General features: G+C 44.3%; 1 protein-coding gene across 1 annotated transcript in view; it reads right to left on the bottom strand.

Moving 5' to 3' along the window:
• LOC311507977 (uncharacterized protein) overlaps positions 1–21,328 on the bottom strand; it is a gene marked incomplete at its 5' end in the record, with an annotated part of 50,478 nt that overhangs the window by 2,045 nt on the left and 27,105 nt on the right. Inside the window, 8 exons of the mRNA XM_084572557.1 lie at positions 945–1,098; positions 1,190–1,210; positions 3,350–3,946; positions 4,167–4,426; positions 10,270–10,423; positions 11,959–12,546; positions 12,766–13,025; positions 19,445–19,498. Coding sequence (XP_084428683.1) covers positions 945–1,098; positions 1,190–1,210; positions 3,350–3,946; positions 4,167–4,426; positions 10,270–10,423; positions 11,959–12,546; positions 12,766–13,025; positions 19,445–19,498 — 2,088 coding nt within the window. The remainder of the gene's footprint in view (positions 1–944; positions 1,099–1,189; positions 1,211–3,349; positions 3,947–4,166; positions 4,427–10,269; positions 10,424–11,958; positions 12,547–12,765; positions 13,026–19,444; positions 19,499–21,328) is intronic.

Genomic DNA, 21,328 nt, shown 5'->3' with positions numbered 1-21,328 from the left:
GCTGGGTGAACAGTACCAGCAAAAAGGTAGATCAGTAAGATCAACAGATTGGTCCAAAAGGCTGAATATGTGATCAGTAGTGAGTTGGAGACATTTGTCTCAGTGAGGGACAGGAGGACACCAGACAAACTGCCGTCCATCACGGACAATCCATCTCATCCACTACACCAGACTATAGAGGGACAGCGGAGCTCATTCTCTTACTTTCATACCAAACTCTATCCAGCTGTACAACAACTCACCTTTCTGCAACAGGTAACTCCATGTTATTAATCTTAATGCACATTATTGCACCTTATTAATCCTTCCTATGTATCCAATATATATTTCCTTTTGTCTATTTCATTTGTTCATATACTCATTTTGTAAATGAATTGCTTATACCATTTTATTTTATTTTAGTAGATTTATTCTTGTATTTAATTTTATTTTTATCTTATTTTATTTTTGTTTAATTTTATCTTTCTTTTTTTTTGGTTCTCAATAGTGATTTTTATGTGCAACTAAGCTACTGTGACCAAGCAATTTCCCTTCTGGATCAATAAAGTTTGTTTAAGTCTAAATATACCAACACACTCTGAAAGTTTTTGTCTTTCTGCAACAAAAACAGGAACTACAGCAAAGAGTTTGAGGCCGAGGCAGAACCAGCCCTTCTTTTCCTGTACTAGAAGCTCTCAAACTGAATTAAATGCCAAAAATTAATTCTGCACTGATGCAGACTCTTGTCAGACGGATTTTTAACCCCTTCCAACTTCACCGTGGCTGCGAGTGATGCTCAGCCTCCACGTAGGGAGATCATGTAAGGGAATTGAGCAAAACTCTTACAAATGAAGAGATTTGAGAAGAAAAATGCCTCAGAGAATATATTTCAATTACTTTTAAGAGCCTTACAGTAAACTGTTGGGAGCAGGAAAGCAACCATGATGGATATTTGAGAAACTCACCAGACACACCAGACTGTAGATCACAATGAAGAGAGGTTGAACAGAGGAGTCGATCTGATCACAACGAGTCGAATCATCAGCCTTGGTCTGGTTTGTAACTGAGGACCGATTGAAGGAAGAGGTCTCTTCAGTTCCAGCTTGGTCATTCATTTCTCTGGATGATCCAAAAATGTAATGTCTACACTTGAGATCGACTGCTGTATGTAATGCTTCCTTGTACACGGCTCAGACACTCATGTGGTTACAATGGCCTGAGAACTTTCTTGCTAGTGATGAGGAAGTCACAATTACCACTGAATTTTAATATGCTGCTTTCAGGTTAAGGTCATTCAACATCCTGCATGTACATTTATTTATTTTTATCACAGTTTAAACACTTATTATATTACAAGCTGTATTAATGAAGCTCAGAATTAACATGTGTGACACTTATTGCTGCACTACACTTCATCACATCATTTTGTAGGCTTTTGAAATGAAGTTCAAATGCCATTTTGATACGGCAATCAAAGAATGATTCATTCATTCATTAGCTTCTCCTCTAGGGGGTCGTAGAGGGTGGCTGGAGCCTATCCCAGCTGTCTGTCACATGGTTAACACATCAGAATTATCAGATGATTATGAATTGGACATATTGATGACACTATTTTAGTCTTAATAAAGAGTAGTATAATTTTAGTTTTAATAAATAGTAATTCTATGACAGACCTTCATCTAATTTTATTCTGCACACAGCATGGGTCTGTGAAAAGCAGTGCACGCAGTGAAAGGAGTTCTCTCTCCAAGAAGTTGGAGTTGTGCAGCTGGTTGCCTGCAGCTCTTCATCTAACAGTTCACTGTGGCTGTTTCGTCTTGTTCCATTACTCCCTCCACACGTCTCAAACTGGTCCGCTGTCAAAAACAAAATGAATAAATAAATAAATAAATAAATAAATAAAGAGATGACAGTTGTTTAGCAGATACATTTTTGATGAATGATCACGGTAAGTGCTCACCAACAAAACACAGATTTTTTGAGACTGCTTCATAATAACTGTTCATAGAGATTATAGATTAGGCGCAGTAATTAATTTCAGAGGTGGCAAAAGTATTCACATTCTGTACTTAAGCAAAAATACGGATACTTGTGTAAAAGAAATACTCTGGTAAAAGTAAAAGTACTGATTCAACTCCTTTACTCAAGTAAAAGTAAGAAAGTACAGGCTCTTAAATGTACTTACGTAAAAAGTAAAACTTATTTTGCCATGAAACAATTCATCCGTTGATAATTTTGCAAAATGAAAAAGTTCCAGCAGAATAATCTAGACTTAATTGACTAGATGTCCTGTATGAGCATCTGGAACATTTTTAATAATAAACTGAGGGTTACTGGGTTGTTGTTTTTGAACAGCTAGCTAGTGTTCACTATAAACTATCAAAACGGTGTGTTTCCATAGCATTGCTAACGTTGTAAACGAGCTTCCAAAAAATCCTCAAAAAGCTAATGATAGCAACAGAAACCACACCATACATGAAGTTGGTTTTTTTTTTGTTTTTTTTCACATTAGACCAGTATTTCTCAAATAGTGGGGCCAGGTGGACTTTCAGTATTACTGTCTTTATTGATGCTTGGCCGATAAAGAAGCCTCCAGTCACTAGGTGGCAGCAGAGCTCAAACTAACCAACAGGCTGCCTGTTCCAAACAGTAGAAGAAGAACACAGGAAGCGCATCGTCGACTTTCCATCTCCAGTCCGATGCTCTAATCATGTCCGATTATGTCATGTCTTTTACGTCTTGTCATCCCTGGAGGTTAAAAAAGTAATGAGCCTGTTTTTCCAATGTAAAGAGTAGAAAGTACAGATATTTGTGTACAAATGTAGGGAGTAAAAGTAAAAAGTCGTCAGAAAAATAAATACTCAAGTAAAGTGCAGATATCAGAAAATTTTACTTAAGTACAGTAACAAAGTACTATTTCTACTTCGTTACTTGCCACCTCTGATTAATTCACTGACAGATAACATTCATTCATTCATTCATCTTCTATACCCGCTTATTCCTGTTAAGGGTCGCGGGGGTCTGCTGGAGCCTATCCCAGCTGTCATCAGGCGAGAGGCAGGGGTACACCCTGGACAGGTCGCCAGTCCATCGCAGGGCCAACATAGAGACACAGACACCCATTCACGCTCACACTCACACCTACGGTCGATTTAGAATCACCAATTAACCTAATGAGCATGTCTTTGGATGGTGGGAGGAAGCCGGAGTACGCGGAGAGAACCCATGCAGACACAGGGAGAACATGCAAACTCCACACAGAAAGGCCAGCCGGCCCATGGGTTCGAACCGGTGCCCAAGTGCTAACCACCTCGCCACTGTGCCGCCGACAGATAACATGACAAACATTTATTCAAAGGAAAATTGAGATTATTCTGACTTTGTACAAACCATTCTGTGGTTAAACTGAGTCCTGAACGCCTTGCAGTAGATGAAGTAGATGATCGGGTCCAGGCAGATGTTGAGAACTGACATTATGATGCTCACCTCCTTCAGGTAGTGGACAGCTTTGCTCCATGAACAATTACTCCACTGGAAAGTGTGGAGAACGCGCACTAGGTGGTAGGGGAGAAAGCAAAAGCAGAAGACGCTGACCAGCACTAATATGTTTCTCCGTGACTTTGCAAGCTTCTTGGAGCAGGAGGACGCCGGCTGCCTCTGCTGCGCTAGCAACACTTTGCGTGAGGTTTTGTAGTAGAAGAAGAGCAGGGATACAAGGACAAACAGGAAGATAGCGACGCAGCAGCTGTGCACAATTGTGTACAGTAAGGTGAGTTGGCTGCTGTGCAAGTCTTCACAATTAACCGCGTCGGGGACAGAGGTCAAAGACTTCTCCCAGATGAATGACAGGATGGTGTAGACGATCATCAGAGATGAGAAGCAAACCCAGGTTGCCACAGACAGGATGTGGGCACTCCTTACTGTCTGCAGAATGTGAGTTCCCAAAGGATGAACAATCTTCAGATACCTGGAAAGAGGCGAGACAAACCTCAACAGATAGTCAATAAATAACAGTTTGCATGTATTTATTTTGTGTCTAATGAAACTTCAAGCACAAGATATGCCTGGGGTTCACTCATGTGGGTTTTATACATTAGATCCATGGAACTGATAAATCAAGGTTGCATACACCTGAATACCTCTTAAATAAATCCATGATGCTACATTGCTGCCTAAACCTGGCCTACCTGTTTGCAGCGATGTAGCCCATGAACAGGATGCTGACATACATGTTAAGGTAGAAGGCGGAAGCGCCAAAGTTGCAGAAGACTTGGCGGATAGTGGTCGAGTTGCTAACATCTTTGGTGATACGTAGAGGTAGACAGAGGCAGAGTAGAAAGTCAGCTGCAACCAAGTTCTTCAGGTAAACCATAATGCTGCTGGACCCATGCTGCTGAGCTTGGCAGAAGTAAAACTTCATGATGTAGGCGTTGAGGAAGAATCCCACCTGAAGATAGGATGAGGATGGAGACTCATAGCATTTACAGTCAGATAATCACAAGATAATCATTTTCTACAGTTTAATATCTGTGAATCAATTTCCAAAAAGTACTTTCTGGCCCGATTAGAAAATTAGGTTGGAAAAAGATGTTATATTTAAATGGAGAACTCATGATTTCACAGCCAGTGTTGCATTGTAGGTTGGACAAGGATTTCCACGTCCATGTTTGAAGACCATAGACTGTATAAAATATGGATGACACAAGTTTTAGTTTGGCCCACGTCCCATCCACTAACATGGAGGAGGTGGAGCTCATGACCTAAACTGCAGCCAGACACCAGGGGGAGCTCTACTTGCTTGTCGTGGCCTGATGTTGGGTTGTTTTTACTTTTGATTGGCATGACTTCACCACAAACATACACAAACCACAAAGGCTGCACTGCAAAGTGTGAGCCTGTAACAGTGTGCCTATGAGCCATGCAATAACATGCAGCCGGAGTCAGATGCCAGTTAGAGTCCACGCACACCATTGTGGACTTGGGCGATTAATGGAACCTTGCAGTCATGGAAAGCCTGAAATGAGCTTTAATGTTGCAAGGTTATATAATATTTTTATTCAGTTTCTGAGATCAGAGAGTTCAGAGATGACATCATCCAGGTCAGAGGTTCGTAGGTCAATCTACAGACCCCGGCTGTGTTGCTGTGCCCTAGTCATTCCCCGAATGTGGATATACGCAGATCTAAATGTCGTCCAAATGATTCCAAACGACACCAAAGTTACATGGGTGAGTAAACGATCTGTAGCTTCCCTTTAAGTAATGGGTGAGGTATAAATGTGTACAAGGCTGAGTAGACCACTTCCTCTTTTAATGCATGCAGCAAATTGCTGGAGACCTACCAGTCTGTTGTTGCAAGCACCTTATACATTGCTGTGGTTTGCTGGGGGAGCGGTACCAGCAAAAAGGTAGATCAGTAGGATCGACAAATTGGTCCAAAAGGCTGAATATGTAATCGGCAGTGAGTTGGAGACATTTGTCTCAGTGAGGGACAGGAGGACACCAGACAAACTGCCGTCCATCACGGACAATCCATCTCATCCACTACACCAGACTATAGAGGGACAGCGGAGCTCATTCTCTTACTTTCATACCAAACTCTATCCAGCTGTACAACAACTCACCTTTCTGCAACAGGTAACTCCATGTTATTAATCTTAATGCACATTATTGCACCTTATTAATCCTTCCTATGTATCCAATATATATTTCCTTTTGTCTATTTCATTTGTTCATATACTCATTTTGTAAATGAATTGCTTATACCATTTTATTTTATTTTAGTAGATTTGTTCTTATATTTTATTTTATTTTTATCTCATTTTATTTTTATTTAATTTGGTCTTTCTTTACAACTAAGCTACTGTGACCAAACAATTTCCTTTGTGGATCAATAAAGTTTGTTTAAGTCTAAATACACCAACAAACTCTGAATGTTTTTGTCTTTCTGCAACAAAAACAGGAACTACAGCAAAGAGTTAGAGGCCGAGGCAGAGCCAGCCCTTCTTTTCCTGTGCTGGAAGCTCTCAAACTGAATTAAATGCCAAAAAGTAATTCTGCACTGATGCGGAGTCTTGGCTGCTATATAGACATTTAATGAAGCTCAGCCTCCACGCAGGGAGAACGGGGAAGGGAATTGAGCAAAAGTCTTACAAACGAAGAGATTTGAGGAGAAAAATGCTTCCGAGAATATATTTCAATAACTTTTAAGAGCCTGACGCTAGACAGTTGGGAGAAGGAAAGCAACCATAATGGATATTTGAGAAACTCACCAGACACACCAGACTGTAGATGACATTGAAGAGAGGTTGAACAGAGGAGTCGATCTGATCACGAGTCGAATTGTCAGCTTTGGTCTGGTTTGTAAGTGAGGACCGATTGAAGGAAGAGGTCTCTTCAGTTCCAGCCTGGTCATTCATTTCTCTGGATGATCCAAAAATGTAATGTCTACACTTGAGACCGACTGCTGTATTTAATGCTTCCGTCTACACGGCTCAGACACTCATTTGGTTATGATGGCCTATTAGAGATCTTTCTTGCTAGTGATGAGGAAGCCACAATTACCACTGAATGGCATTTTCACACTCTGGTTTCAACTTCAACATCTTGCATACAGTCTATCACTATCTCATTCTATCTCAGGCGAAGGTTAAACAACTAAAATCTGTCCCCTTGTCTTCCATTTTCCCACACTGACACATTTATTCAGTCCGCCACCTGCGTCTCATTAATAGTAAGCAATGGACAGGAAGTTTAAAGCAGCAGTTAAAGTCCAGGGGCCCTGTACCCATACCTTCACTGTTTGGGATTCAGCTCTACAACCCTGTCACGTTCGGAAGCAATTACCGTACATGTTCACGTTTCCTCAATAAATGTTCATGCTGCACCCACTTGATATTTCCTTATTGAACTATTTGATGCCATGAGAACTGGGGAGTAGAAGATTGATTTAAATATACACTGATCAGGCACTGACAATAGAAGTGAATAACATTGACCTTCTTATGACAATTCACTGTTCTGCTGGGAAACTTTTGGACCTGGCATTCATTGGTATGGTTGTTACTTAGACATGTATCACCCACCTAGACCAGACCAGGTACCCCCACCCCATAGTAAAGACTCCTTGATGGCAGCAACCATCCCCAGCAGGATGCAGCCTGGCACAGACACACACACAAAAACAGTGTAGGAACAACTTAAAATAACATGAAGAACAGCACAAGGTGTAGATCCCAAACTGATCAAGTATCCGTGGGATGCATCTACAGAGGTCTGAGCTACATCAGACAAACTGAATTCATCCACTGTGATCTGGGATCTTATCTTTTTGCTCAGTGCGTAAAAGCTGATGAGTATAGACGGGTGCTGAACGACCAGCTCGAGAGCTATGAGTACTCTAAGTCTGACACATTAAATGACGTAGCATCCGTCTTGTCTCATGACCAAGACCCGGAACAATTTAACTTCTATAAGTAGGGCACTGACTCATTGCCAACCGAGAGTGAGTCATTACTAAATGATATACGCAACCAAAATAGCAAGTTCAGTGACCACTACCACTCTCTCACTGTGCACGTTTGGTTTGAGTCACTGTCTTTAACAGAACAGTAAATGTAGTTCAGATGTCATGCCACGGTGAAGGTCGTCATTCTAGGAGAGTCACGGTTACATGGTAACATACAAAGTCCGAACGAAGACGTGCTTGATCAACAGACAGAAGTGACATTAAGTCAGTTAGACGCTGAACAGATGATCTTACTCTACCACGATGCTCACAGAGAACATGTGTATAGGTAGTAAACACTGATGTGTCACACACTGATGAGAAGTACGACTCCTCATCAGTGTGTGACAGATGACACTCTGGACTTTTGGGGTTTTTTTGCACATTTGCACTTGATTGTTTGGTTATTGATTGTAAATTCATTACATTTCATTGCAATTTAATTTTTAATATTCACTTATTTTAATATTCACTTATCTTATAATTCTTGTAAATGTTGTGTACAGATTTTTGTTGTTATTTCTCTATTTTATTATATTTTTTTTTACCTTTTTTACTGAGTAGAAAATAAAATATTATGGAGAGGAAGTATGAAGTAGTATTAATGAAAACACTCAAGTAAAGTTCCTCAAAATTTGCATGTGCATGTGAGTGTGAATGGTTGTCTGTCTCTCTGTGTTAGCCCTGCAATAGACTGGAGACCTGTCCAGGGTGTACCCCCGCCTCTCGCCCGATGACTGCTGGTATATGCTCCAGCAGACCCCCGCGACCCTTAACAGGAATAAGCGGGCACAGGAGATGAATGAATGAATGAAGGCCCTGAGAAAAACTGGAGTTGCTCTTGTCATAGTATAGGAAATTGGAATTAATCACACCTGGAACGTAGGGAAGTATTCCTGGATTGCTACATGTTTGTGTGTCTGCCTAATCGCTTAAGTTTTGTCATCCTGTTTTCCACACGGGACAGGGTTTGCTGCCAGCTAAATTAGGAATTTCCCCTATTTTGTATCCAACAAAGGTTCAAAAAAGGCAACTCTACAAGTCCAGTTGCCTTTTTTGAACCTTTGTTCGATATGCCATGACCTGGATGACTGAGAACCTTCACAGACTTCCCCTATTTTGCGCTTGTCGAGAATAACCCGTTTCTGCTGATTGTAACTGTGGGTGTTTAAAAACTCGATGAGAGATGATAATATTTTTTAATGAGTAACTACATGAATAATAATGAATGGACCACTTCAGATACAGAGGTCAGGAGTCCAAATTCCCTCGTCATTCTAAACACCGATCACTGTGAAGAGTTTAAAGTGTCCTGTGTTTGTTTTTCTTCTTCTGGTGCTTTTATTCAGTTGTTTTAATTATTATTATTTATTTTTATTTTATTTTTTTGCCCCCAAACTGTTGAAAGTGTACATCAGAACCAGCTTTAAAAGTGTCCTGTGTAATTTGTGTCAAATACGTCTGTTAAGGGGCCACATCCCTAGAATGAATGAAGAAACAATATGACTTTCGCTTCTCTAAAGACGACAACAACAACAATATTACAGTAGTAATAATATACTGAGGAACTTTATTAGACTGTTGTCCTCTGTAAACAAAGTGTCCATGTCACATGTTCCCACAGACACACCCTCTGTTGACTCGTTCAAAGTGCCCTGGTCCCCACTGGGAACAATATTTCAAACAGACTGACCCGAGCAGCGAAACCTCTGTGATAAGGAGAAGGATGATGCAGGTAGAACTCAATTGAGGTGAGGTATAAATGTGTACAAGAAGGGCCTGAGTAGACCTCTTTCTGAGGAAGCTCAGGTATTTTAATGCATGCAGCAAATTGCTGGAAGACTTCCTACCAGTCTGTTGTTGCAAGCGCCTTATACTTTGCTGTGGTTTGCTTGGGGAGCAGTACCAGCAAAAATGTAGATCAGCAGGATCAACAGATTGGTCCAAAAGGCTAGATATGTGATGGAGACATTTGTCTCAGTGAGGGACAGGAGGATATCAGATAAACTGCTCTCCATCACGGGCAATCCATCTCATCCACTACACCAGACTATAGAGGGACAGCGGAGCTCATTCTCTTACTTTCATACCAAACTCTATCCAGCTGTGCAACAACTGACCTTTCTGCAACAGGTAACTCCATGTTATTAATCTTAAGGCACATTATTGCACCTTATTAATCCTTCCTATGTATCCAATATATATTTCTTTTTGTTGATTTCATTTGTTCATATATTAATTTTGTAAATTAATTGCTTATACCATTTTATTTTATTTTAGTAGATTTTTTCTTATATTTTATTTTTTTTTATCTTATTTTATTTTTATTTAATTTGATCTTTCTTTTTTTTTGTTCTCAAGAGTGATTTCTAAGCTACTGTGACCAAACAATTTCCTTTGTGAATCAATAAAGTTTGTTTAAGTCTAAATATACCAACAAACTCTGAAGGTTTTTGTCTTTCTGCAACAAAAACAGGAACTACAGCAAAGGGTTAGAGGCTGAGGCAGAGCCAGCCCTTCTTTTTCTGTACTAGAAGCTCTCAAACTGAATTAAATGCCAAAAATTAATTCTACACTGATGCGGAGTCTTGGCTGCTATAGAGACATTTAATGAAGCTCAGCCTCCACGTAGGGAGAACGTGTAAGGGAATTGAGCAAAAGTCTTACAAACGAAGAGATTCGAGGAGAAAAATGCCTCAGAGAATATATTTCAATAACTTTTAAGAGCCTGATGGTAGACAGTTGGGAGCAGGAAAGCAACCATGATGGATATTTCAGAAACTCACCAGACACACCAGACTGTAGATCACAATGAAGAGAGGTTGAACAGACGAGTCGATCTGATCACAACGAGTCGAATCGTCAGCTTCAGTCTGGTTTGTAACTGAGGACCGATTGAAGGAAGAGGTCGCTTCAGTTCCAGCTTGGTCATTCATTTCTCTGGATGATCCAAAAATGTAATGTCTACACTTGGGACCGACTGCTCTCTTTACTGTTTCCTTCTTCACGACTCAGACACTCATGTGGTTACGATGGCTTGTTAGAGATCTGTCTTGCTAGTGATGAGGAAGTCACAATTACCACTGAATTTTCCATATGCTGCTTTCAGCTTGAGGACATTCAACATCCTGCATGTACATTTATTTACTTTCATCACAGTTTAAACACTTATTACATTACAAGCTGTATTTATTAAACTCAGAATTAACATGTGTGACACTTATTGCTGCATTACAAGTCATCACATCATTTTGTAGGCTTTTGAAGGTAAGTTCAAATGGCATTTTAATACAGCAGTCAAAGAATGATTCATTCATTCATCAGCTGTAACCACTTCTCCTCCTGGGGCGTCGTAGAGGGCGGCTGGAGCCAATCCCAGCTGTCTGTCACATGGTTAACACATCAGAATTATCCGAATTATGATGACGTCTTGTTCCATTACTCCCTCCTGAGATATCTCAAACTGGTCCGCTGCCAAAAAAGAGAAAAAAAAAAAAACAGAGATATAAAATAAATTTATATATAAAAATATGTAAAATAAAGAGAGTTGTTTAGTAGATACATGTTTTGGGGGGCTGCTTCATAATAACTATTCATAGAAATCAGCATTATCTTAAAGGGGAACTACTGGGTTTTTTTTTTTGGACCTTATTTCTGGCTTAAAAAACGATCGTTTACTCACCCATATAACTTTGGTGTTATTTGGAGTCGATCGGAGAATATTTAGTTCAGCGTATATCCATATAGTGGGAGTGACTGGGGCACCGAAACGCAGCCTCTAAATAACACATTATCTGCCACGAAACTCGTTAATTTCACCAATAATTTGTTATGGTACGCCAGTGCTATTCCCCGTTGAGTCCGGAGTTACCTGTTATCTATTCGCAGACGTTCAGCGGTTTGTTGTACTTTGACCAGCTGTTCCTCTCTCCGCCTCCACATCCTCCTTTTAATGAGCTCCTCATCCGTATACTCTGGCTAAAAACGGTAAGAACGTCCATCATAAACAAAGTCGTCGTCTACAACCTCAGAATCGGAAACGAGGACAGCGGACCAGTCACCGAGGAATAGCAATAGCATATCACAACAAAATAATGATGAAATGAACGAGTTTCGCGGCAGATAATGTGTTATTTAGAGGCTGCGTTGCGGTGCCCCAGTCACTCCTACTGTATGGATATACGCGGATCTGCATATCTGACGAACGACTCCAAATAACACCTCCACAACACAAGTTATATGGTAAACGATCGTATTTTATGCCGGTATTAAGGTTTACGTTATAAAAAACGGTAGTTCCCCTTTAATACAGCACTTTTTCAATGAATGTCTCCACTTCTCATAATAATGAAAATATATAGATATTGCAATCCTTTTATCCGTGAACCATAGGCTCAGCCATCATGGTGCTAATTAATTCAGTGACAGATAACATGACAAACATTTATTCAAAGGAAAATTGAAATTATTCTGACTTTGTACAAACCATTCTGTGGTTAAACTGAGTCCTGAACTTCTTGCAGTAGATGAAGTAGATGATCGGGTCCAGGCAGATATTGAGAACTGACATTACGATGCTCACCTCCATCAGGTAGTAGACAGCTTTGCTCCATGAACAATTACTCCACTGGAAAGTGTGGAGAACGCGCACTAGGTGGTAGGGAAGAAAGCAAAAGCAGAAGACACTGACCAGCACTAACATGTTCCTCCGTGACTTTGCAAGCTTCTTGGAGCAGGAGGACGCCGGCTGCCTCTGCTGCACCAGCAACACTTTGTGAGAGCTTTTGTAGTAGAAGAAGAGCAGGGATACAAGGACAAACAGGAAGATGGCGACCCAACAGCTGTGCATGACTGTGTACAGTAAGGTGAGTTGGCTATCATGCAAGTCTTCACAATTAGCCATTTTGGGGACAGAGGTCAAAGACTTCTCCCAGATGAATGACAGGATGATGTAGACGATCATCATAAATGAGAAGCAAACCCAGGTTGCCACAGACAGGATGTGGGCACCCCTTACTGTCTGCAGAATGTGAGTTCCCAAAGCATGAACAATCTTCAGATACCTGGAAAGAGGTGAGACAAACCTCAACAGATGGTCAATAAATAACAGTTTGCATGTATTTATTTTGTGTCGGATGGAACTTCAAGATATGCTTGGAGTTCACTCATGTGGGTTTTATTGCCTACATTAAATCCATGGAACTGATAAATCAAGGTTGCATACAACTGAAAACCTCTTAAATAAATCCATGATGCTACATTGCTGCCTAAACCTGGCCTACCTGTTTGCAGCGATGTAGCCCATGAACAGGATGCTGACATACATGTTGAGGTAGAAGGCGGAAGCACCAAAGTTGCAGTAGACTTGGCGGATAGTGGTAGAGTTGGTAACATCTTTGATGATACGTAGAGGTAGACAGAGGCAGAGTAGAAAGTCAGCTGCAACCAAGTTCTTCAGGTAAACCATAATGCTGCTGGACTCATGCTGCTGAGCTTGGCAGAAGTAAAACTTCATGATGTAGGAATTGAGGAAGAATCCCACCTGAAGATAGGATGGGGATGGAGACTTATAGCATTGACAGTCAGATAATCACAAGATAATAATTTTTTACAGTTTAATATCTGTGAATCAATTTCTAAAAAGATTAGAAAAGTAGGTTTGAAAAAGATGTTATATTTTGAATGGAGAATTCATGATCCTTGAACCGTCACCTTATCGTGGTGGAGGAGTTTGAGTGTCCTAATGACCCTAGGAGCTATGCTGTCCGGGGCAATTTGCCCCTGGTAGGGTCTCCCAAGGCAGATTGGTCTTAGGCGAAGGACCAGACTAAGAACGGTTCAGAAGACCCTTGATGAAGAATAAGAGCAAGAGAAAGTGTACCCGGCCCGGAGGGCTACCGGGGCCCCACCCTGGAGCCAGGCCTGGGGTTGGGGCTCGTGGGCGAGCGCCTGGTGGCCGGGCCTTTATCCATGGGGTCCGGCCGGGCCCAGCCCGAACTGGTGACATGGACTCGCCTCCCTGTAGGCCCACCACCCGCAGGAGGATCATGAAGGGTCCGGTGCTTTGTGGATTGGGCAGCAGACCAAGGCGGGGGCCTTGGCGGTCTGATCCTCGGTTACGGAAGCTGGCTTTTGGGACATGGAATGTCACCTCTCTGGCGGGGAAGGAGCCGGAGCTTGTGGAAGAGGTGGAGCGCTATCGACTAGATATAGTAGGCCTCACCTCGACACATAGCGTCGGATCTGGAACCCAAGTCCTTGAGAGGGGTTGGACTCTCTTCTTTGCTGGAGTTGCTCCGGGTGAGAGGCGGAAGGCCGGGGTGGGCATTTTGCTTGCCCCTGGACTATCTGCCTGTACGTTGGGGTTCTCCCAGATGGACGAAAGGGTTGCTTCCCTACGCCTTCGGGTGGGGGAACGGGTCCTGACTGTTGTCTGCGCATATGCGCCGAACAGCAGTTCAGAGTACCCACCCTTTTTGGAGGCCCTGGGACGGACACTGGATGGTGCCCCGACTGGGGACTCCATTGTCCTGCTGGGAGACTTCAACGCTCATGTGGGCAACGACAGCGTGACCTGGAGGGGCGTGATTGGGAGGAACGGCCTGCCTGATCTGAACCCGAGCGGTGTTCAGTTATTGGACTTCTGCGCGAGTCGCAGTTTGTCCATAACTAACACCATGTTCGAACATAAGGTTGTTCATCGGTGCTCTTGGCACCATGACGGCCTAGGTCGTAGGTCGATGATTGACTTTATAGTCGTATCATCTGACCTGCGACCGTATGTTCTGGACACTCGGGTAAAGAGAGGAGCAGAGCTGTCAACTGATCACCACCTGGTGGTGAGTTGGATCAGATGGCAGGGGAAGACGCCTCGCAGACCTGGTAGGCCCAAACGAGTAGTGAGGGTCTGCTGGGAACGCCTGGTGGAGGAACCTGTCAGGATGGTCTTCAACTCCCACCTCCGGCAGAGCTTCAACCGCGTCCCGGGGGTGGTGGGGGACATTGAGTCCGAATGGGCCATGTTCCGCTCCGCCATTGTTGAGGCGGCTGTTTCAAGTTGCGGTCGCAGGGTCGCTGGTGCTGGTCGCGGCGGTAACCCCCGAACCTGCTGGTGGACACCGGAGGTGAAGGGAGCCGTCAGGCTGAAGAAGGAGGCCTACAGGGCATGGTTGGTCTGTGGGTCTCCTGAAGCAGCAGACCGGTACCGGATGGCCAGGCGATCCGCGGCAAGGGCAGTCGCTGAGGCAAAAACTCGGGCATGGGAGGAGTTCGGTGAGGCTATGGAAGAAGACTATCGATCGGCTCCAAAGAGGTTCTGGCAAACCGTCCGGCGCCTCAGGGGTGGTAGGCGGCAACACGCCCACACTGTTTTCAGTGTGGGTGGTGAGCTGCTGACATCAACTGGGGATATTGTCCGGCGGTGGAAGGAATACTTTGAGGAGCTCCTCAATCCCACCAACACGTATTCCATAGAGGAAACAGAGCCGGAGGGCCTGGGGTTGGGTGGTCCAATTTCTGGGGCAGAAGTCGCCGAGGTAGTGAAACAACTCCGCGGCGGTGGAGCTCCGGGAGAGGATGAGATCCGCCCTGGGTACCTCAAGGCTCTGGATGTTGTAGGGCTGTCTTGGCTGACACGTCTCTGCAACATTGCGTGGACATCGGGGGCAGTACCCCTGGAGTGGCAGGCCGGGGTGGTGGTCCCCATTTTTAAAAAGGGGGACCAGAGGATGTGTTCCAACTATAGGGGGATCACACTCCTCAGCCTCCCCGGCAAAGTCTACGCCAGGGTGCTGGAAAAGAGGGTCCGGTCGATTGTTGAACCTCAGATCGAGGAGGAACAATGCGGTTTTCGTCCCGGACGTGGAACCATGGACCAGCTCTTCACCCTCACTAGGGTGCTGGAGGGGAGATGGGAGTTTGCCCAACCAGTCCACATGTGTTTTGTGGATCTGGAGAAGGCTTACGACCGTGTCCCCAGGAGCATCCTGTGGGGGGTGCTCCGGGAGTATGGGGTGGATGGCTCCTTACTAAGGGCCATTCAGTCCCTGTACCAAAGGAGTGTGAGTTTGGTCCGTGTAGCCGGTAGTAAGTCGGACCTGTTCCCAGTGAGGGTTGGACTCCGCCAGGGCTGCCCTTTGTCACCGGTTCTGTTCATAGTTTTTATGGACAGAATTTCTAGGCGTAGCCGGGTGGGGGAGGGTATCGGGTTCGGTGGGCGGAGAATCTCGTCTCTGCTGTTTGCAGATGACGTGGTCCTCTTAGCTTCATCGAACAGCGACCTTCAGCTCTTGCTGGGGCAGTTCGCAGCCGAGTGTGAAGCGGCTGGGATGAAGATCAGCACCTCCAAGTCTGAGGCCATGGTCCTCAGTCGGAAAAGGGTGGACTGCCTACTCCGGGTCGGGGAGGAGGTCCTGCCTCAAGTGGAGGAGTTCAAGTATCTCGGGGTCTTGTTCACGAGTGAGGGTAGGAGGGAGCGGGAGATTGACAGGCGGATCGGGGCGGCAACTGCAGTGATGCGGATGCTTAACCGGTCTGTCGTGGTGAAGAGAGAGCTAAGCCGAAAGGCGAAGCTCTCAATTTACCGGTCGATCTACGTCCCAATCCTCACCTATGGTCATGAACTTTGGGTAATGACCGAAAGAATAAGATCGCGAATACAAGCGGCCGAAATGAGTTTCCTTCGCAGGGTGGCCGGGCTCAGCCTTAGAGATAGGGTAAGGAGCTCGGACATACGGGAGGGGCTCAGAGTAGAGCCGCTGCTCCTCCACGTCGAGAGGAGCCAGTTGAGATGGCTAGGGCATCTGGTAAGGATGCCTCCCGGACGCCTCCCTGGAGAGGTGTTTCGGGCATGTCCCACCGGAAGGAGACCTCGGGGCCGACCTAGGACACGATGGAGGGATTATATCTCTCGTCTGGCCTGGGAACGCCTGGGGGTTCCTCCGGAGGAGCTGGCTGAAGTGGCTGGGGAGAGGGCTGTCTGGGTTTCCCTGCTGAAGCTGCTGCCCCCGCGACCCGGACCCGGATAAGCGGGAGAAGACGAGACGAGACGAGAATTCATGATTCCACAGTCACATTATAGGTTGGACAAGGATTTCCACATCCATGTGTGAAGACCATAGACTCAAAGGTAGAAAAGTTGGAAAGGATGATTAATTCATCTATCAGAAAGTGGCTCGGTGTCCCACGCTGCTTAAGCGGCGCAGCCTTGTATGGGAAAGGCATTTTGGAGTTACCAGCCTAACAGAGGAGTTTAAGTGTGCTAAAGTTAAACTGGAAATGATTCTCACCCAGTCGAAGGATCCAGTGGTTAGGAGTGCAGTGCCCACTGTTAAGACAGGGAGGAAGTGGAACCCAAAAGAGACAGTACAGCAAGCACAGGCAGCTCTTAGGCATAGGGATATCATAGGGATATCATAGGCAATGTACAGCAAGGACGCGGGCTGTGTGCAGGGAAACCTCTGTGGAGCAAGGCATCAACAGTAGAAAGGAGACAGATGGTAGTGGAAGAGGTACAGAAACAAGAGGAAGCAGTAAGATGCACTAAGGCAGTGTCGCAGGCTAACCAGGGTCAATGGGTGAACTGGGAAAGTGTGGAGAAAAGGAAGTTGAAGTGGAGAGAGCTTTGGAGCAAGGAGGCCAGCAGGATTAGATTTAGGGGCTACTTTGCGCTGGCAACTCCCCAGAACCTAAACCAGTGGGTAGGCGAGGATGCTGCCTGCTCACTGTGCACTTGTGTATGCATGCTTAGCCATATTCTGAGGAGGTGAACGAGCGTAAGAGAGCTAAATATGCAGAGTTAGCAGCAGACACAGAGCAGAGGCTGGAGGGCTCATGTCCGCCCGGTAGAAGTGGGCTGCCGTGGATTTGTGGCAAAATCTGCGATTGCGCTTCTGAGTGAGCTGGACATACGTGGAAAAAGTCCGAGGACTGCGGTATGCAACATGTCCCGGGCAGCAGAGAGAGAGGGCGAGTGGCTGTGGGTATGTAGAAAACATGCTACCTGGGGAGCTAGCTAAAGGTAAGGATGGCTGCGTGACTTTAGTGTGTTTGCAAATCATGATAGATGTGGTCGGTTGGTTCATGGTTCAGTCTGCATCAACAGGGCGAACCTGTTCGAACCTGTTGTTTGGTTCGTGGTTCATAAAAGGACTAGGCTAATGATTGAAAGTCACTGAATTGTGAGGAAAACGGGGTTTTGCAGTGGCAGCGTGGAGGGGGGTGACTCTAGGACGCTGGAAGTCACTGTTAAGCCTTCTCGAGGTGTAGTGGGCCTTGGCCAGGTATCTGATGTCTTCATGTTGTTTGGTAGCGATATTTCTTTGCTGAGTGGACCATACAAGCCAGCAGCATTTAGCTAGCTTATATTTCACAAGGTTTGAATTTATCCTCTGCTGCTCTGTAGGCCTACAAGCCAGCAGCATTTACTTAGTTCATGTAGATTGTAAGTTAATCGTCATATCACATGACCGTAGGTTTGTTGGGGTTTCTCAGTTGGACAGGGCCTCTAAATGTGTTTTGCCTGGGATTTTGGCACAAGGGATTGTAACATCTAATCCTGTGTATTAATGCATGTATAAAATATGGACGACACATCTCCATTTCCTCCCATTGATCCCTAGTACTCCAGAGATATGAGCTGCACCATCTTGCAAGTTTACAGACAGAATCTGCGCAGTATACGTTCCAAAAGTGGAGTCACGTTATCCATGACCCACCCACACTTCCCACAAATACCCACAAATAACTAAAACAAAACCTCTCCGAAAATTGGACACAAACGTATCAGATCGGATTTTATACCACAAATAAGGTCCAGGATGTAAAAAATCTAAGTTCCAGTTTTGGTAATGGGTAAGGTATAAATGTGTACAAGAAGGGCCTGAGTAGACCACTTCCTGAGGAAGCTCAGGTCTTTTAATGCATTCAGCAAATTGCTAGACATTTCCTACCAGTCTGTTGTGGTTTGCTAGGGGAGCAGTACCAGCAAAAAGGACACCAGTAAGATTGACAGATTGGTCTGAAAGGCTAGATATGTAATCGGCAGCGAGTTGGAGATGTTTGTCTCAGTGAGGGACAGTAGGACACCGGACAAGCTGCTCTCCATGATGGACAATCCATCTCATCCTCTACACCAGACTACAGGCTATTTCATACCCTACTGAGTAGGGTATGAAAGTAGTCCACAGGGTCTATAAGGGGCACTACTGGTGACTAAATATTTAAGTCCTATGTCCTACTCAGACTGAGCCAATGGTATCTGTGGAAAACTGCATACAAGCCCGCCAAATTTCGCTGCTTCTGACCTGCCTGACTCTCATTTACTTGTAAGCCAAATAATTCCTCCGCAGACATTTTGCCTCCTTTCAGGCCATGTCCGACCCTCTTATGCCTCTGCGTCCCGCTTGGGGACGACTTTGCCACGGCACGGACCCCTTTATGATCGCTTGCGATCATCTAGTTTTATCTTTCTTTTTTTTGGTTCTCAAGAGTGATGTTTATGTGCAACTAAGCTACTGTGACCAAGCAGTTTCCCTTGTGGATCAGTAAAGTTCGTTTAAGTCTAAATACACCAACCAAGTCTGAAAGTGAAAGGTTTTTGTCTTTCTGTGACAAAAACAGGAACTACAGCAAAGAGACCGAGGCAGAGCAAGCCCTTCTTTTCCTGTACTAGAAACTCTCAAACTAAATTAAATGCCAAAAAGTAATCCAGCACTGATGCAGACTCTTGGCATATGGACTTGTAACCTATTCCAACTTCACCCTGGCTGCTATAGAGAGACATTTAATGAAGCTCAGTCCCCACATGGGGAGAACGTGTAAGGGAATTGAGCAAAAGTCTTACAAATGAAGAGCTTTGAGGAGAAAAATGCCTCAGAGAATACATTTCAATAACTTTTAAGAGCCTGACGGTAGACAGTTGGGAGAAGGAAAGCAACCATGATGGATGTTTGAGAAACTCACCAGACACACCAGACTGTAGATCACGATGAAGAGAGGTTGAACAGAGGAGTCGATCTGATCACAATGAGTCGAACTGAAGGTCCCATTGAAAGAAGAGGTCTCTTCAGTTCCAACTTGGTCATCCATTTCTCTGGATGATCCAAAAATATAATGTCTACACTTGGGACGGACTGCTCTATTTAATGTTTCCTTCTACACGGCTGTGACGATGACACACATGTGGTTACGATGGACTATTAGAGAATTTTCTTGCTAGTGATGAGGAAGCCACAATTACCACTGAATGGAGACACATACAGACTAAATCTATCACATGAAACTCAGGCAAAGGTTAAACAACTAAAATATGTCCCCTTGTCTTCCATTTTTTCCACGCTGATACATTCATTCAGTCCGCCACCTGCGTCTCATTAATAGTAAGCAATGGACAGGGAGTATAAAACAGCAGTTTAAGTCCAGGGGCCCTGTACCTGTTGTTTCAAAATGTGTTGGAGTACCCATCTACCTTCACTGTTTGGGATTCAGCCCCATCACTTTCGGAAACAATTATTATGTTCACATTTCCTCAATAAATATTCATGCTGCACCCACTTGATATCTCCTTATTGAACTATTTGATGCCATGAGAACTGGGGGGTAGAAAATTGACTTGAATATGCTCTGATCAGGCATAAAATTAATTCAATGTTCTGCTGGGACACTTTTGGACCTGGCATTCTTGTGGATGTTACTTAGACATGTAGCACCCACCTAGACCAGACCATCCCCAGCAGGATGCAGCCTGACGCAGACACACACAAAAAAAACGCTATAATTTAACCACTACAAGTAAGGCAATGACTCATCCCTAACTTAGAGTGAGTCATTACTAGAGTTAAATGGTACACACAACAAAAATAGCGAGCTCAGTGACCACTACCACTCTCTCAGTACGTATGTTTGGTTTGAGTCACTGTCTTTAATAGGACGGTAAATGTAATTCAGATGTCATGTGGTTACATGCAAAGTCTGACCGAAGACGTGTTTGATCAACAGTCAGAAGCTGAACAGATGCTCTTACTCTACCACGTTGCATACGTCTCCATCTAGCTCACAGAGAACATGTGCACAGGTAGTAAACCAGCTGTCAAATGTCACAGAGGTGGAAAGTGGATACTACCAAAATACCAAAATACACACCCTAATTTTTCCAGTTATTTATTGCAATCCAAGTCGTGCAAGTCCCCTGTGATAGACTGGCGACCTGTCCAGGGTGTACCCCCGCCTATCGCCCGATGACAGCTGGAATAGGCTCCAGCAGACCCCCGCGACCCTTAACAGGAATAAGCGGTTTCAGAAGATGAATGAATGAATGAAAGTCGTGCAAGTCCAATGAATAGCTTGAAATGGTACAAAGGTAAGTACTGAACAGCCAGAGGTTAAAAACAAAAGGTTTGGTTACCCAAAACTGAAAAATAATGTACATTTCAGAATTATACAAAAAGGCCTCTTTCAGGGAACACGAAGTGGGTTAACAATTTAAAGCTGTTCTGCAGCAATGAAGGTTGAATCAGCCTTGAAAGCTGGTGTTACTAATTCCTAGAGGTGTTCCAACTTTTCTTGGTTACTTACACCCCCCTCTGTCTGCATAATAGCAGTGTTGGAACACACTGTGGTACCAGACCCTCATGAGCATCGGGTGAACAGTATTGTACTGCAGAAAGCAGTGTGTTGCTACAAAAATGGTGAGAAAAAGGCAATTAACAATGGAAGAGAGACAGACCATCTTAACACTTAAAAATGTAGGTCTTTCCTACAGGGAAATTGCAAAGAAAGTCAAGGTGTCAGTGAGTACAGTTTTCTTCACCATCAAAAGGCACTCAGAAACTGGGGGAACTCTGACAG

This window comes from Chelon labrosus (genome assembly GCF_963514085.1).
Source record: "Chelon labrosus genome assembly, chromosome: 2".
NCBI lineage: Eukaryota > Metazoa > Chordata > Actinopteri > Mugiliformes > Mugilidae > Chelon > Chelon labrosus.
The sequence above is the reverse complement of the archived record's forward strand: the minus strand, read 5'-3'. Positions and strand labels throughout refer to the sequence as shown.